Raw genomic sequence first — 19,491 nt, 5'->3', positions numbered from 1 at the left:
GCTACAATGCTTCTGTCCATGCATTTTTATTAAAAATCATAGTTCACGATATTATTTTTGTTTGCTGCTCTAACAACCCAGATAAATTTGGTCGTTCTTTACTGCTGTTTCCTGAATATGTGAGAAGCACAAAAAACGAAGAATAACAGTCGGTATTGCTGTACATACGTAGTCAGAAGAAATATACTGACAATGCTGTATGTTATCATAGACAGAAACAAGAAATAAAAATAAAGCATGCAAGCCAAGGTCCCGAAGGATGTGCCTGTCGCCCAGAAGCATACGCATTGTTCTGATGTGCTATGTATTTACTTCTGGATGCATGAGACGCGCGACAAGGTCCTGTGAACATTGCAGGACGATAGGGTACAGGACTAATTCAGAATCACAGTTTCTCATTGGCGTACTCCGCGGTTTAATAACGGTTTGTCATTGCGACCATGTAAAAGTAGCGGATATTTCCTTTGGCCTTTCGTGTCCGACTTCCGCATCACACAGCTCAACAGCCGGGACCAATTGTCGGTTTAACGTCTCCAAGCTGGCGTGAGTAGGTTGCCAGGTGAGAGAGACACGGATATAGGTGGGGTATGCCAGGAGGAATCGCCTTCAGAAAATATAGGAACAGGTAGGTGGGAAGCTTTGCATGTTTGGCTGAGGTCTTCTCCTCAGCGCCCTTCTGAGAGACAGACACTAAAATCCCAGTCTCTCCTATTTTTATCGCATCTTCGCGGCATTGGTGGTGCAGTTTAAAATTAGAAAGTTCTGGCTCCAATACGAGCATGCGCTCTGCACAGAAAACCTGCAGAAGGAAACGAATGAGGCAAGCGGAATTACGAGCCCAAGAAAAAATCAAGAATGGGTAGAGAGGGAACAGAAGGGAAGGACAACGATCTACTCTCTGCGAGATTGAGGTGCCTGTACTTGGTCGGAAATTCACAAGCCGCATGGTAGTTAGGAAAAGTGTGAGGATCATTCTTCCTCACCTTTGACAGGGGTCGGGTCCTACAGCTTACCAAAAACAGTACAAAGGATTACGGAGGAATATTTCTGCACACCGACCTTAAGTACCTTCACCTAATCTCACTGACACGAAGGATTATGTCTCTGGAACTACTTCGCTAAGTGCAAAGTCGGGTCACCGGTTTTTGGAACTGAAAGGTGAGTTGATATATGAAAATAATAGGGTTCTATGATGTCTCGATTTTGAGGGGAGTAAATGTGGACATCCAGGTCCCATGTGGTATGTGGTTCCGGTTGCTCATTCGCAAAAGTACCGACCGCACCCTGGTCCGGTTCATGACCTTCGAATCCGTCAGATTATGGAAATGAAAGACTAAGCGGGTTCGATGTATGTTTAAAGTGGCGTACAAGTCCATAGTGTTAATCTTGGTGAAACTGCAATGACAGCGTGCCCTATCACAAATAATTTCACACGCCCCTTTCTGATTAGTACCAGATGGGAGCAGCCGTTTCGCGCTCTGTCAGTTACATAGAGTTACATCTACTAGCGAGTTACATAGAGATCTGAGACACGACTTTCGGCATGTTACATTATTTACTCGATTCATGGCGTTCCTCCAGTTTGTATTACGTAGTCGTAGTTCGATATACCTATATATTTTAGTAGGGCCGCGGCACTTCGTGAACTATTTAGGTGCTTAGAAAAGGAACAACAAAAATAGTCCCGTAAATTTAATCGATATCGTTCATTAGAGTATTTGTGACTCCCACTTTATGCAGTTTCGGGAACGCGTTCAAAAGATAATTGCAATAACAACTGTGCAGGATACATTAGTGCTCCCGAAGACCGCGTTAGTGAAATGAGTGACTGCATGTTGGAAGCAAACTGACGCCGAAGTAAAACAGTAAAAGGCATATTCTATATGCCCATCTTGCCGCAAGCAACAGGAATTCACACCCTTCGTTCCTTGTTCGACATGCACAACGTAGGTAGCCACACAGTTCTTCGAAACCGTTATAAAACCTGGCGAATACACTTTATTTGTTCCGCCACTCTTCGGTTAACATAGCAGTTTAAAACCAGACCTACAGTTCTATGTTAAAAACGATAAAACCCAAGTGCAGGGCCAACACTAAGAGACGACACAGACAAGGTCCCTTACTGTTGTCCCTGCACCGGGGTTTTATCGTTTTTAATGAGTCATCAAACAGCCCAATTCTTAACTTTACAGTTCTATGTACCACGACACAACCATAAATAATACGTTTGACTGTTTCGTTACAAGCAATTTTTACATATTGCAGAAAAACTCTGCATCCCCATACCGACATTTATGAGCATAATATGAGCACCATTTGAAATGTTACTAAAAACAATTAACACGACTTCATTATTCAGTGTAGGCCACCGGAATTATGACAGCAACTTCATAACTTCTAGTCGTAATCTGAATCTGATTTACTGCTCGTGTCCTGATTAAACTTCATTCACATTCTCTTTCTTGATCTATTAGTAAGCGTTTGTTTCGCTGTGTGTGTGAGTCTATTTTTATTTTTATGTGCGCAACAAGAGAGTGAGAGGTCCAGGGTTAGAGGATCTAATCTTCCTTTTTCTGCTTTTACTCATGGATTCATTCACACACATACACGAAAGCATCTCAACCCTCTCAGTAGCCGTGTATACCACATAAAGCAGTATGAGGAGAGTACATAAGGTGGTCAAAGGCAGACTTCAGTACTCGTTATCCTCCTCAGAACGGGATGGCCTTCCGACAAAACGAATTGATATCCTGGTGAACATGATGGGGATTGATGTTGTGAGGGTGGAACACATAGAAAGGACACGTACATACAAAGCCTCAAGTGCTCTTTCATGCTATCCTGGTGTTCGTTTAGGAAACTATCAAGGAAAACAGACTGTTTGTCAGGCTTCTCGCTCAGGAAACGTCTTGAGTGGTGTTGCACATACAAACAGCGGTAGTTAAGAAGTTTGAGTGGTTGATGGCACATTATAAGAAAATGGAATCACTCGGGATTCCTAACACATCCAGGAACGCGTCTTCCTACAAGGTTTGACAACAGCGAGCAACACAAAGCTTGCAGGAGATGTAGTAATAGCTGCTACGTGGGCACCCTGTGTAAGGAGGCCATTTGTGTTCATCTTAGGCTAGACGCAAGAGCACAGAAATAGTTCCCTTGATGGTGGCGCTTGCAAACCTTCCACCCACTTGTTACCATTAGAATTTCGTGCGAAGTCGGCGCTCCGTGCAACGACGGAGTGAGACGACATCAAATGCTCAACAAGGCGCATGCACGAACCACAACGAAAAGACAAAATTGAAAATGTTCGAACAAAGGAAACGAGAGAATCCCGTTTGTCTGTTTGTTTCTATGACAGCCTTTCGGTGCTTGACTCCAAACATTGCTCAATGCTCAATCATTCGTCCATGTTACCATACATTTTTCGTTGGCTTTGTATACAGTTACTTTGCAGTGTCATTTCAACGCAGTGTTTTTATAGACTACTAAAGAATATATTTTACAGGACCTTTTAACCTCATGGGAGAACGTTCTCTGTCGTAACCAGCAAAGGCTCCGCCATGCTCACGAAAAAAGACACGAGAGGTGAGTCCATCAGTGCAAGTGGTTTATGTGATGAATGTCGAGCGGCTGAAGTATGTATAGGATTATGATACGACTTCCGTATTTCTTGGTATAATAAATTACGAGTACAGCGATATTTTTCAATATATGCTAGTGCTACCTTTCTGTCACAAAGCAGGGGTGATTACACTCTGTCTTTGAGACACTGAGGTGAAGAATTATATCCTGTAAGTGTCAATGGTGATGACACGATCAGAATGCCGTGGAAACTTTTACTTTTCAACCGAAAACTCCACAAGTGCCTTTCTTAATGTTTTAGCCCTGCGCGAGTGTTCACCATCAGTTTATCCGTTGAAGGCTATTCCTGTTCGCTGTACAAGCTGTTACGGTATCACGGGGCAATAATTTTGTTTCCTTTTGCTTGTGCCAATGACGAATGTGTTTAAAAATAAGTTTGAAAATAGAAACTGACCGCGTGCTCAGACATTTCCAGTGTGCTATCGTTGAAACTTCTGCGAAAGCCTTTCGGCATCATCTTCGTAGTGATCCAGACACCAGTAGCATAACAAAAAAGAAAAAGCGGAATGTCTTATGAGGATTTGACGTATGGGAGAAGGATCCGCTTCCCTTAATGCTTTTGCAACTAGTGAATATATAAAACAGTTTTCGAATGTTCGGGGCATCGACCATTATATTTGTCGTAATTGACCACATTAACCAGTACCGCTGATTATCAGTCTGGAAAGCATTATTTATCATTTAACATCATTATGATGTCCCTGATGAGAGCAACTTTAGCGCGGCTAACAGCCGCTAGAATGTAAGCTGTCGCCTTCGCTTCCCCTCGTCCTCTACGGGAACGTCCCCCTGTGCATCCTGGAGTACGACTTAGTGGCTTGACCTTACGCTACGATTGCTGGCGGACATAATCATACACTATTTTGCTTTGCACGGAACGATGTAGCGTCATGAAGCGTAGATATCACCAAGTCTAGCTGCTCTTTCAAGTGAGCAAAGACAACAGGAGCAAGAAAAGTCAGCTTCAATCCATTGGAAGCCACAAGGAAACTGCTGTGACGTCACGGACGGAATAAAGAGGTCCTATGTGTTCTTGGGGGTGTTGAACAGGCGCGCTTCGTAAGACCTCAGCATTTAATTACGTGCCCTAGTGAAATTGGTAGCGCATCACTCCGTGCCTTGTGGAAATCGAACAAGCATGATACGTGAGAGAATCTATGCAGACTGTACTCACCTATGAGCATCATTACGATCACTGTCGTATTCGAAACTCAGTTTTACAGCGCAGGCTCCTGTAAAGCGTGCTTTGCCTGTAACACGTAGATAATCGCAGGAAAAGCCATTCTTCAAGACCATCACCACAACGTTTTTACGCTTCACGGCATAAGCTGCTCCTAGCCAACGATCATCCCAAATGACATCGTTCTTCCCAGTGATTCGTTGAAAACTAGAGGAGTACACCTTTTTGTGACACTTACGCAGTAATGTTAAGTGTCACAAAAAGGCGTACGGCCCGCAAATCCATTTTTTCCCGATTTTCCACGAATCAGGCGTGATAACGTTATCATTGTGTACAATGACTGACCTTCAGTGTGTTATGTAGTGAAGTTCCGTTTTGAGAGTGCACTGCCTTTGCGACACATATTGGAGCATAGATTCATACGATCCACCATCATAGACACCAACGCTATCTATTCGGGATAAGAGTCTGGATGTTGGAATCTGATTCGTGTACGACAGTGGGATCATACATCAAGACGAAGAAAAAAAAAAGGAGAAGCGATGCAGTTATTTTACCTTTATGGAACTTCGATAAGTGTTACCTTATTATAGCATTATACAAATCTGAGAGCCAAGGAATTTACAGTTTAAGGAAACTGCCGCGCTACATTCCCCGTGTGAGTCGTGGCCAGGAAAGGAAAGCAATGTAACCCTTTAGTGGAGTGGTATGAACTGTACCAGTTCAAGCATTTGCACTGTGTTTCCCAGTAGGCCGGGCCTTGAAAGGTGAACAAACTGCGTTGATCCCTTTAACAGTGCATGATTTACGGTTTCCTCCATGCGCCTTCGATACATGAAGCTCCCGCATGCTTATCTCCCGTACAAAAGCTCGTATGCTCCTACGGCTAGTTTGTGCGCAAAAATAGCGAGCAACACTCTGCGGGTAATTATCTAAAAATATTGCAGTTGGTGAGGCACACAGAAATAAAAGTGGGTGACGCATCGCAAGAAATTAGAATGTCTAGTTGCAGAAGCTTTCGGTATGGTAGATGACCTCTTGAAGTAAAAAAAAAAGAAGAAGAAGAAGAAGAACAACAACAACATAAACAAGAGACACATAGACGTAAACACATCGGCACCAACCCGTCCCATCGGCTCCCGGACATAACACGTGGAGATGAAAATCACGTATCGGATACACCGAGGCACAGTAATTCCGTGCTAAAAAGAAAGAAAAGAAAACGGTCTGCAAAAGGCCAATCGCATGAACGCGGCCACTCAATTTGCGACGCGAGTGCCACCGCAACTAACCAGAGTGAATGTGAATGGCTGGAACGCAGCTATAACGAGATCCCAGAAGGTTTCGTAGATCTCATTTTCTGAGGATAATAATCTGATCTCTGGATTGACTAGCGAAGACTGCTTCGAAAACAAGACATTAAGCGCTACGCGCGTAATCTAACTTGGCTTGATGTCGCGACAAAATTGGGAACTAGGACCAATACACTTATATACACCATTCTCTGGATGAGCGCAGTGCTCTCCTAGTCTTTTATTTATTTATTTATTCGATACTGCTGCGTGAACGACCGGTTCCAAGCCTCTTAGACGTGGCATTGCTGTTTCCGCTTTGGTGCGAATAGCTCAGACTCCGTATTTATAGTAGCAAGGCATGGTGAGCACCAAGGAATGCTAGCGGATGCAGCTGCAACAGCTTTCCCGCTGCCAAGGGCCGCTTGGCGTTTCACGGCTCGCGTTCTATCGGGGCATTCATCGAATCAACAACTTTTCTCGTTCTTCAGGCGTACCGTACAGCTACGTGCATGTACCTATGATAGTTACAATTTAGCAGAGAACTCGGCTGATGTGTGGAAAAGTCTACACAGCTAAACCGTACGCGTAATCATAATGAGAATGAATGAGATGTCTCCTGTTAAGAACAACGCCATCCGTTTGTCCGACTCCGGTGGGAATCCAATACCCCCGAACGAGTGTGCTTCACTATTTGCTGCACATTTTCCCTCAGTCTTCACTATAAGCCATAAGGACCATACTACGTACATACCTCAAGAAGGATGCGTGCCATTGGAATGTATCACTTCCCAAGGCATCTGCAAGCTAATCGAGTCACTCAAATCATCCACATCCTCCGGGCCAGATGATATCAATACCAAAGTACTAATCATGACCAGGCAAACCTCTAGTATGATTCTGGCATACATCTTTTCACAGTCCTTGCATAATTCAATGCTACCGTATGATTGGAAAGTATATAGGGAAGATCATCCCAGTGTTTAAGTCTGGCGACACCCAATTAGCTAATAACTACCGACTCATATCGCTAACAAGTATCTGCTGTAAACTACTAGAACACATTATTTATTCACATGTTGCGAGATTTCTTGAGATGAATGACTTCTTCTATCCACTTCAACACGGTTTCCGTAGAGACCGTTCCTGCGAAACTCAGCTTGCATCTTTTCTTCATGACCTCTTTTCTAACGCTGACGTATCTGCACAAACTGACGCCGTATTTCTAGATTTCCGTAAGGCTTTTGAAGTGCCTCATAATTACCTTTTACAGGAACTTCGTGCTACTAATATTGACTGTAAAACCTATTATTGGATACAAGACTTCCTCACGAATCGCTCTTCCTTCGTAATATGCAATGATCATCGTTCCGATTTTTTTTGCGGTAACATCTGGTATCCCTCAGGGATCGGTGCTTGGTCCCCTTCTCTTTCTTTTTTATATTAACGACCTCCCTAATAATATTTCTTCCACCACACGTCTATTTGCCGATGACTGTGTTATCTATCGCGAGATTTCTTCCTTTTCTGATCAGGTTGTTTTACAACATGACCTCTCACTAGTTCACTCGTGGTGTTTAACCTGGCAGATGCCTCTTAACCTTAACAAATGTAATGTTATTACTTTTGCCCGTCGCAATTACGGCCGTTTTTCTCCATATCCATACTCATTAAACGACATTGCTCTTACTAAAGTAAGCTCTTACAAGTATCTTGGCATTCATCTCTCCCAAGACCTAACTTGGAACAAGCACATTGAATTCATTGCTGGCAATGCTAACCGGACTCTTGGCTATATTCGACGTAACCTGAAACTCGCACCCCAGGAAATTAGGAAACTAGCATACTTATCACTAGTACGTTCAAAACTGGAGTATGCTTCAGCTTTGTGGGACCCTCCTCAACAATACTTATCCTCCGCCCTTGAAGCCATCCAGAATAGAGCAGCCCGTTTCATCGTTGGTGATTACTCACGTCATTCTTCAGTCTCGGTAATTAAACAACAACTTCAACTCCCTAACCTAGAAAGACGTCGATACAGTGCAAGGTTGTCTCTGTTTCACAAGTTCATTCATACCATTCCGCCTAGCATCTCCCCTATCACTCGTTCTTCCACAATCTTTCCCGGCTTCGACCATTTGTACAAGGTAACTCGTTTCGTCTGCCACACTGATATCTTTGCTAAATCATTTTTTTTTTGTAAGACTACTATTAACTGGAATCATCTTCCCTTGAATATTGCGGAGCTCACTGATCACACCACGTTTCATAGGAAGATATCATCTACCATTTAACCATTCACTAATAATCAATTGATTCCTTCCTTTTCGCACCGTTATTTGTCAAGTGCATTTATTGTTATACCTAATATCTGTACAACCCCACTCCCCCATGCAATGCTCGCAAGAGCCTTTGGGGTATTGTAAATAAATAAATTGTAAATAAATAAATAATGAAACTAACGGTTTCTGCTGGAATAACGTCGATAAGAGGTGAGGTTTTACAGACCCGACAGCAAATAGATGGGAGGTGATATTAAAATAAGAAATAATTCTAGTTAATAAACAATTCTGCATGTAGGTCATAAAGAAAAGGTGACCGGCGTTGCGAATCGATGCAAGCTTTGAAGTATAGTTCATCTTGGGAAGAGCGAAAAAGAAAGAGAGAGTGAAAAAAAGAGTAGAACTCACGCTAATATCCAGTTATACCCCAACTCGTGGTATCATAGCCACTGAAACAAAAAGCATAAGTGTTGATCTTTTTGCTAGTCGCAACTAATCCATCCAGTCCAATAAGGAAGAAATAACACTAACATAAAAATAAGACGTCGTAACGAACCGATAAAAAAGCAGCCAAAGGTTCTTTGGTAGTATACGTTGGCAAACGGTATCACACGAGACTTAAACGGCGGTTTTGGCACCATTTGGATCTCATGTCGAGCCTTGCATATGACAATGAACGTGTCTATCCATACACTGATCTCAAGGTTGCGAGTTCGGCTTTGGCAAATAATAGCAGCAGTTTTGTGGCGTGGTACAACTTGCTTAGACGGCAACAACTTTATTTCGATGTCTGTGATTGGGGTGTTTCATGGTACAATTTGCTTTGGCAGAAGGTTGTTTGAAAATCTTTGATCCGCGCTGTGATCTCACCACTTTTAAAGACCTTCACAGGTCGGCCACTGTTGCGTTGCTTATTATTATTATTGTAGAGTTTTAGTATTGTGTTTGAGCCTCCTGTGCATGCGGCCCGCAAAGAGCTTGCAGCCCGCAATGTAATCCCACCAGTGAGAGGTTCGATATAATGTTGTGTCCCACGAAACGAAAATGGCTATTACACCATCTGATAAAGATAATGCGACAGGTACTTACGCGCTCATGCAATGCTGCTGTCAGAGGCGCGCACAAACCACGCAAAACGTTTTGCGCGCTGCACGCGAACTTTCCATAATAGCTGCCGAAGCGCTTTGGGGCCCCAAAGCAGTAAGAGGTCGTCACTGCGCATGCTCAGAACCCAGACAATGTTTTGCGCAATGCGAAGTGACGGCTCTTTATTGCCGTAGGACCCGAAGCGTGTGGGTACCCTATCCTAACGACCGTATTCTTAAAGGAACCTCGACTCAGCGCCCAACCTCGACTCCAGTGAGCGGAGGAAAGAATCGTTCTTCCACTTGAGGAGCCAGCGGGCTTCAAAGAAACACCGGCGCTACCGCGTAGTACGCGAGGAAAACGCCAAGGATTTCCACCGCTCGAGGTCATTTCGAGTCAAGCAGAAAACCGGTTTCAAGGAGCAGCTCAAGTGGCGGGTCGAGTCGAGGATGCTTTAAGAATACGACCCTAACACACACACACACAAATAGAGATACGATGATGAGATGGGGCTGATGCCGGCCAGCAGGCTGGGCGCTGCCCCAGTGCCACTTGTACGTGATGAGAGATGATGATGATTATGATAAGGGGTCCGGTAATCAAAGCAGGGTGGAGAGGCCTGTTGATGACAAGAAGTCCCAGAGGTGACGCAGACCTTGGCGTGTATGAGCTGGACTGGACCATGGGCCCAGCACCTTGCCTATGGTAAAGGGGCGATGATCGATCGCATGCAGTTCGTGCTGCAATATCGCACGCTCCCGCTGGTAGTCCGGGCAGTCCATAAGTAGGTGGTGCAGGTCTGCACGCACACTGCATGCTGCACAAAGGTCCGAGGGCGCACGGCCAAGACGCTGCCTCATAACTGGTGTAAATGCAACATTCAGCCGCATGCGGTGAAGCAGGGATGCGCAGTGTCGCGGAAGGCGATGAGGAAGCGACAGTGAAAGAGAAGGATCCACTGCGTGGAGCAGAGAGTAGGGTGTAATGTCATGCAGCCACTGTGATCTTGTCTTGTCTGCAGAGAGAGCACGGACGAGGGCCTGACGATCACCTTTGGGCAAGATGATAGAGTGGGCTGAAGCTATATGATGACCCCGCAGGGCCGCCCGGTCGGCCTCTTCATTGCCGGGTACGCCGACATGACCAGGTACCCACTGTAATACTACGCAGTGGCCCAGGTCTAGCAGCTCCTTGTAAGTTTCAAGCACGTCAGCAACAATGGACGCGAGAGGACCCTAAAACTCTACTAATACACTCTCATAACTATTTCGAGGCGCAAAACGCAGGACGTACCACCAATGTCATCTTCATCTTGATGCGATAAGGCACTGGGCGGCCCCGTTACAAATTGTGCTGACAAAGGTCTTGGACATACGAATAAACGGATGGCAGTAATGTAGGCGACGAAAAATAAAGGTTTTACATCAGTGCGTGATACGAAAGCGAATACCAATAAACAAAAATCGTATCACACCGTTTTAAACCTCATTATTATAGTTGGGACATACTTAATAGTTTCACGCTATATGAAATATTATTAGTGCGAAATAATGTTTGGTTGATTGATTAACTCATTTGATATTTTCTGGCGCAACAACAGCAAAGGTCGGCGAAATGCTGGGGGTTTCCACACCATGCACTCTTAGAAAAAAGGGTGGAGCAGTTACACCTTTCAGGAGGTAATAGTTGTCGCATATGTTGTGCCTAAAAGGTTGCAAAGTTCTACCTGCTACCTACGAATGATAGGGTTACCGCTTCTGATTCGGCGAGCGAGGGGGGCGTACGCCTTTTCGTAGCAATTTGGATATATGATAATTGCTTTTGCCACCCTTTTACACCCTTTATCAGACGCGATGCTGGCCTAGGTGGTAACTACAGACGTTGCCACTTTTCACACCCTTTTTTCTTAGAGTGTGGCGCTGATATTGTCCACACAGCCAAGCAACTATTTGACTCGAATACGGCCTTTCCTAACGCGTCAATATATTAATTCATGTAGAGGCTAGCAGACGTCGATTGCGTTGCACAAGAATCCCGAAGAAATTAGTGTCAGTACTAATCAACGTATCCCAAGAAAAGCAGCTTGGCCTGTTTCGGTTTTCTGCCTGCAGTAACAGTGATACACATGCCACAGCGTTCCCGAGAGAAATCCAAGTTGCCATTCCCTGGGGCGCCTGTGATCTTGCGAAAATTGCGCAGAGAAGCAATATCAAGGAAAATGAGTCAAGTCAAAATGAGTTGCGAAATACGTCTGTTATACCGCTTGGAAATGCCACGCAGCACGTCGAGGTAAAAAGATGCGCACTAAATACGACGGCTGTGTAAAACGACCCGGGATAAAAGACACGAGAATGCTTTCGCCGGCCACCGAGAAATATATACCAAGCCTCGTTCCCCGCTGGCTTTGCTATTTCGCAGCGTCACATTGCGAATTTACGTCAACAGCGACTTTCTGGCTCCTTCTATAAACGCCAGTATATTTTATTCATTGCGTTTCCGGTCCTTTACACAGGACGGTTGACGCGCGAAGTTTCACGGTGTTTCCGAGGCCTTGCTATGTGGGCTGCAGTCTATAAGATTGTGCTCATAAAATGCTTCGAGATCAACATGCATAGAGACATAACGCTCTGCTTCGGTGCCAGAAGGGTGAAAGGCAAAGAATATTTGTATGCAGGTATTTCAGTACGAGGTTTTCTAACGTTGCGAAAACTTTTCTTTCGCTTAAAACATTTGCGGCGACCCCTGACCTAATAGCGAATTCCACTGGTCGTTGTAATGCAGACACTGGCCTGAGCGTGCATGTGATACACGGGCAGACGTCAATGGCCATTGGTTTAAAATACAATTGAAGGCAGACCATGTGATAGGCTCCTATCCAAGCCCTCGGAGGCGTCCTCCACTGCCACAAAAGATCCCCAGCAGAGGACATGTATGGAGCAATAGTGTTTGATGGTCGGGCCCAAGACCCGCACATGGATAAAGATTTCACTGTGCAAGAGCTGGAAGCTGCCATCCGCCTTTCTGCGAAACGATCAGCTCCTGGGCTTGACGGGGTCTCACACAAGGCTATCGCGTCTTTGGGTTCCTCGTCGCGCTCTGCACTCCTTGCCCTTATCAACGATTCTCGGAGAAACGGCGTCGTCCCTGAGTCATGGAAGATGTCGCAGATTGTACCAGTATTGAAACCGGGGAAACCGCCTCGAGAACTTGCATCATTTCGGCCCATCAGCCTCACGAGTTGCCTGTGCAAGGTCATGGAGAGACTTATTCTGAATCGTGTGGACTGGTTCTTGGAATCTCGTCGTCTGCTTCCTTGCGAAATGGCAGGTCTCAGAAAGGCGCGCTGCTCAATGAACTGCATTCTAAACCTGGTCACTCACATCGAAGAAGCCCGGGCAAATGGTGAACTCATCGTTGCAGTTTTTCTGGATATAAAAAGGGCTTATGATACAACAAGCCACAGCCATGTCCATCATGAATGACCTATGGATTCTGGGCATCATGGGGCGGGCACTTCGCTGGATAGCTGGTTGCTCTGTTTTCTTGGGGACAACTGAATGTGACACAAACTCTCACAATCTAACAGCTGATGTGCCCCAAGTAAGCGTCCTTAGTCCACTCCTTTTTAATGTTTTGACTGCGCTGCCCGCCCTGTTACCTCGCGACGTGTACATCAATCTTCATGCGGACATCTGCATATTATCGTCCTGTAAGCAGTGGGCAGCCCTGCAGCGTCGCTTTCAGAGTGCCCTGGACCGTGTTGGAACCTTCCTCCTGCAGAGGGGCATGGACGTCTCATCAGAGAAGACTGTGATGTTCCACTTTACGCGCCGGTATCTAAAGAAATTTCAACTGTATATTGGCAGCTTCCAGATACGCCGACTGCCGCATCCCAGATTTCTGGGGTTACTCTGGATATGAATTTATCGTGGGCGGCATAGGTGCATTGTCTAAAAGCAAGAGCGATGGGGCAGCTCGACGAAAGCAATGCTTGGTGTTCACTGCTCCCTGATACGCCAGTTAGCGTACCACAAACCGGAGCTGCACACCACCCTCACACGACAGAGCAAGCCCTACGAACTAGTATTCTTGCAAAGAGTAGTAAACTATGTCTTGGCGTTCCTCGAGCAACTTCCAACACGGTAGCCATGGCAGAGGCACGGGAACCACCTGTACCCGTTCTCAGGATGCAAGAGTCGTTTCACCACTTCTCTCGACTGGCAACGCGTCATCATCGCCATCCTCTGTTTCGTGCCATATTACGACGCTCCAGCTCTGCGTTCACTCATGTTATCCAGGCACAACGGTTAATTCTCTCTAACCACAAGCAGCACGGGTACCCAGCTGTTCCAACATGGGCCCTGCAACATCATGAAGTCAGGGTCAATATCCCGTGTCTACCACGCCGGAAAAATGTATCGACTTAAGTCCTCCGGCAGCTTAGTCTAGACCTAAAGGAGAGGTCGGCGGGTGAATACAGCTCTTCACCGATACATCTACAACGACGCTCGTCATGTGCGTTCGTGGTTACTGAGATAGGCGTCGAAAGATCAGCACGGCTGTCATACACCACCTCGGCATCAGCAGCTGAGGGCCACGAGATCCATCTGGCTCTAAGCTTCATCATTTCTCAACCCACCTGCTCTCAGAGGTCTGTGTACAGTGACTCAAGATGTGGCCTCGAGTCGTTGGCCTCTATATGCTCATCACAGGGTCTCCGGCCTTAATTGTTCATGGTGTGCTGCACCTATATGATGGCCGCATAGGCTCCGGTTGAATGTCCCGTACATCGGTCGGTTGCTCTACAAACTGGCCAAGTCACTATCTCCAAACTGCAGTGAATGCGATATTTTCGATGACACAGAGCACATCCTCCTCAGGTGCTCCAAGTATGCCGACAGTCGCAGGACACTAGAAGCAAGTCTGGCTCGCCGGGACGCCCGGCCATTTGACCTTGTAAAGCCCCTGGGTCCTCAGCCATTCAATCATCAAGCGGCTGCATTGAAAGCGCTCCTACGTTTTCTTGGAGAAACGCATCTGATTGATATTCACTGACACTTACTGACTGACACTTTCTGGTCCGTCATTTGTGACAAGTGTTCCCACTATAGTTTGGAATGTTTGTCTCCCCACCCCAACTACTGGGTTTTCTCCCTTTTCTTTCAAGTAACTGCGGCTAAGTGATATGGGGTAGCCAGTCTGACTTTGTCGTGACTTACGTCCCCATTTTTTCTTCCTCTACCACATTACATCACATCACATCACCGTGTGATATGGGCTAGTCGCTTCAGTGCAACGTGCGTCACGTTTCATTGGTAATTTCGTTCGCTCCTCGTTCGTTTCTACAGTGAGCCCACACCGGCACACTGCACGAAAAGACCAGCGAAATTCGCCATTAGATTTCTGCTTCTGTTCATAGATATGTGCTTCCTACTCTCATAATGGCGTTCTACGTATATATCTGATGAAGTGCAGGCCCTGCACAAAAGCTCATTATTCATGTTTTATTGGTGCTTCGTTCTTCTTTATTTATTTCAGGTTTTAACTTCTTCGTCTTAACTGATCTGTAAGCTTTTGCTTGCCTTACTCCCGTAGCAACAACAACTACATGACTGACGATGGGAATCCGTAATCCCGTAAACTTCTACACTCCACTCCAAGGAGAGAGAGCCATAAATGTATACTACCATAAATGTATAGTATACGTATATCAAAAAGCGTGTGCCCCCCATTTTCTTTTCAACGAATCAGGGTAAAGAAACATCAGGAATGATGGTTGGCTAGGGTTGTGTTACAACATCAACAAACGGGATTACAACATCACCATCAACAACAACTCTGTTCTGGAGTGTTTTTGTGAGATTTAGCGACACGAAAATATTTGGTGAGCTCACTGTAAAATTCAGAAGGCATTGATATATTTCGAGAGAGGACTATTCAAGACTAAAGTATCGGAGGGAACAAGAAATACACAAATACGAACAATGTTCTGCACTCTAAATGAGACAGTTCTAGTTGAAGTAGCAGTCAAATATGACAAACTACATGCTTAGCCACATGGCGGATCAGTAACCACATAGAAAAAAAAATGTAACAAAGAAGCTCGCAACAGAAAAATATGTGGGTGACGTTATTTTTTCTTCAGGGAACTTTTGTCACGTAGTATACAAGCAATTTTTTCGAAATTTATGTAGAGAAATTTAGTCTTTGAATTGAACTCTGAGGCTGACCGAGTTGCCCAAATGCAACACAAAATACGCTGCCTACACTGTTAAAACAGAACTTCACCACATAGCACGCTCCTAGCCAACCATCATTCCGAATCATATCATTCTGTGCATTGATTTGTTGAAAATGAGAGGAGGCGCCTATCTGGGACAGATTATCTTGTCCCAGATAGGCGCCTCCTCCCTGTTTTGAACAAATCATGACACAGAATGATATCATTTGGTATGATGGTTGGTTAGGAGCGTGCTATGTGGTGAAGTTCTGTTTTAACAGTGTAGTGACAACAGCTGAAGGAAAGTGTGCGAAAATGGCTACTTGAACAAGAGAGATTGCTGACCTGCGCGCAATTCTCTGACAGGTTATTGCAACACTGTTACTTCTCACTGTTGTTACAGATAACGGTGGGGATATGTAGACTGTTAAAACGGAACTTCACCACATAACACCACTCGGAGCAAATCGACATCCGGAATGATATCGTTCACCTCGTAAACTCTAAAAACTGAATTTCACCGCATAGCACGCTGTGCGCCAACCATTGCCACGAATGATAGGGTTATCGCTTCTAATTCGAGAAGAGAGGGAGGCGTACGCCTTTTTGTGCCAATTATCATGTATACAAATTAACACAAAGGCGTACGCCCCTCCTCTCTATTCGAATCAGAAGCGATACTCTATCATTCGTGGCAATGGTTGGCGCAGGGCGTGCTATGCGGTGAAGATCACTTTTTAGAGTGTAGCACGCTCCTAGCCAACCATAATCCCGAATGACATCGTTCTCGCCCTGATTTGTTGCAAACGGGAGGCGTACGCCTTTTTTGTACCACTTATGTACTCCACAAAGTGGTACAAAAAGGCGTACGCCTCCCGTTTTCAACAAATCAGGGGCAAGAACGAAGTCATACGGGATGATGGTTGGCTAGGAGCGTGCTATGCGGTGAAGTTAATTTTCAGTGTTCGGTCACTTGATCTGCTGAAAATGAGATGGATTCGCCTATTTTGGACACTTTGCATTTGCATAATATGTCGAAGATAGGCGGAGATAAATCAGGAGAGAGAACGATATCATTCGGAATGATGGTTGGCTAGAAGCGTGCTATGTGGTGGAGCCTATCTCAACATCCCCGCCTTCTGTCTTAACAGTGTAGACTGTTAGAATGGAACTTCACCAGGTAGCACGTTCAAGGCCAACCACTGTATAAGCAGATACCGTTATCACTGCTTGATTTGAAGAGAGAGAGAGAGAGAGAGAGAGAGAGGGGGGGGGGGCGTACGTCCTTTCGTGACCAATGACAAATTCCCAGTGACAAACAACAAATACATGAAGCGACGAGGAATGCGGAATTTGAGACACTAAAGTGAACAAAAACTCGCGGAATGCAAGATACTGTTACCTTAACAGCAATACAAAAGGAACAGGATGGATTCGTCGTTTGTGACTTATGTGCGGAGGAAACCGCAGTTTACCATTTCCCGTGTTTCTTCTTCTCGAGAAAGAGGACAATGCGGAGATGGTTTGAGGTGCCATCCGTGAGCCAACACGTTTGAACCCCCCCCCCCCACACACACACACACCATGACTATACATTGTTTTACTTCGTCGGAATCTGATGTATCAACAACAGTGCAACGTCTGTAAAAATGAGGGTGTCATTGCAAGCCATACCAAATTACACAGTGTGCATAGAGTCCCGAACACGTGACTCCGACAAAACTTTACATCAGAAGCTCCTTCGCGCTACTTCGGAGCTTCATTCGCTGACGCATTGCAGCGTTATTTTCTTGCAGCTCTATTCATCAGCGACCGAAAAATATATATCTTATACTGAGAAAAGGAGTCGATCATATGTGCAGAGAACAGATGAACCCATCATCGATCAACCCGTGGGGGTTCAGATATTTTTGCAGGGCGATCTCGAAACCAGTCCGCATCGATAAGCACGGTGAACAGACCCCGATCAATATAATTGATTGCTTTGATAACTGGCCGAGGCTCTGTGTGTTATCGCCATGTGCAAGAGGCCGCCGGAAAAGGTATTTGGAGGAACCTCAAACTATTTGATATAGAAGCTGCCCTACGGCCAAACATAGGGCTAAATTGCCGCCTGCATCTAGCAGACACCGTTTCCTACACACGCAGCGAGCTTCGTCAATTCATGTGAAAGGCGTCTACGTCATAAGGCGTTACTTGAACTTGATGTACGTCCGTATAGGAACGGACTCCAGCTTTGAGAACGAAAAACATGCGATCCAGATGCTTATCGAGGGCTCTGCTTTTTCTTTTTCTCTCTTTGCATTTGCCGAAAAACGTCGAAAAATACCCGCCGAGTATTTTTCTTGGATTTAGGCTGGAAATCTCAAAAGGCTCAGGCTTAGGCTAGAAAATCTCAAATATTTCGATGCGGCTGACAAAAGTTTCAAAAGCGCAAATCTTCAGGCACGTTGCGCATCCAGAAGCGTCTGAATCTCAGAATTCTGAACCCTCTACCCGTGTACTACACACGGTTAAAAAGAAGAAGAAAAAAAAAAAAGAATTTGACCACCTAACACCGCCCGTCATTCGGAATGACATCGTTCTGTCACCTGATATTCGTTGAAAAGAATATGCGCCCTTTTTTTATCACTTTATGTAAACTGCAAAGTGTCCAAAATAGGCGGACCCACCCCATTTTCAAGAAATGAATAAATGACGAGAGTATTCAGAATGTGGTTGACTGGGAGCGTGTTATGCCGTGAAGTTCTGTTTTAAGAATCCATCGGCCCGAATGATATCGTTCTCTCCCATGATTTGTTGGGAACGAGAGGCGTACCCGTTTTTGTGACTCTTATGTAGTTGTGTTAATTGTCACAAAAAGGCGTACGCTCCGCGCTTTCCACAAATTAGGAGTGATAACGGTATCATTCGGTGCAATGGTACACTCTAAAAACAGAGCTTCATCGCATAGCACGCTCCTAGTCTACCATCATCCCGAATCACAACGTCCTTTCCCTTGATTTGATGAAAACGGGGGGCGTACGCCATTTTTGTGGCAATTATGAACAGCATAATGCCACAAAAATGGCGTGCCCCTCCAGTTTTCATCAAATCAAGGGAGAGAACGTCGCCATTCGGGATGATGGTTAGCTAGGAGCGTGCTATGCGGAGAAGCTCTGTTTCTTTTAGTGTAGTCCTTCAGCGTGTTATGCGGTGAAGTTCTGTAACACAATAAAATACTGTAGATACGTGACTGTACTGACAATCTATTCTACAGTACCGCAGTACTGTATAATAGAATACGTTACGAATACGTGGTGGCTAACATCGAGCGATAATGGTATAGTCTTAGTCTTTGAACCATCATCATTATTCACGGCATTTTCGTTACAGCCAATATACGGAAACCCCAAGATATCTCGTTATCACGTCAGTGAAACCGTTTTAGCGATATCATTTACGCAAGGTTCGGCAGAGCTGACGTTAATGAAACCTGATCCACGTGTCAAATGCAAGACTTGGGTGGCAGCAATCATGGCACGAGCTGACAGGAGTGACACATAAGTGAATGACAGCACAAGCGTATCTCTATTGCAATAATCGCTGATGAGTTGCGAAGTTTTTCATTCCTTCGTTTCGCTGATGAGTAGAGAGAGACGTCATTAACGTCATTTCCCCCAAAAACTCTTGATGCCAATGTATAGCCATCGAATTTGACTAAAAATCAATGCTGTAAATACAGATTGCAAAAGAAGGGCAACCCACTGTGCAAAGTGATACATTTATCACTCCCGATTTGTAGAAAGT

General features: G+C 45.1%; 1 protein-coding gene across 4 annotated transcripts in view; it reads left to right on the top strand.

Annotated features, from left to right (window-relative positions):
- The first annotated feature begins 837 nt into the window (after positions 1-837).
- The window catches only part of LOC135378010 (E3 ubiquitin-protein ligase lubel-like), a 77,329-nt gene continuing 58,675 nt past the window's right edge, over positions 838-19,491 (top strand). For 3 of the 4 annotated variants that reach the window (XM_064610814.1, XM_064610815.1, XM_064610812.1), the window contains exons 1-2: positions 838-1,158; positions 3,506-3,585. In XM_064610814.1, the coding sequence (XP_064466884.1) occupies positions 3,561-3,585 (25 nt within the window). In that variant the 5' untranslated portion in view covers positions 838-1,158; positions 3,506-3,560. The remainder of the gene's footprint in view (positions 1,159-3,505; positions 3,586-19,491) is intronic. The other variant, XM_064610813.1, reaches the window with a different exon arrangement.

The sequence above is a fragment of the Ornithodoros turicata genome, chromosome 1 (assembly GCF_037126465.1).
Source record: "Ornithodoros turicata isolate Travis chromosome 1, ASM3712646v1, whole genome shotgun sequence".
NCBI classification, from domain to species: domain Eukaryota; kingdom Metazoa; phylum Arthropoda; class Arachnida; order Ixodida; family Argasidae; genus Ornithodoros; species Ornithodoros turicata.
The sequence above is the reverse complement of the archived record's forward strand: the minus strand, read 5'-3'. Positions and strand labels throughout refer to the sequence as shown.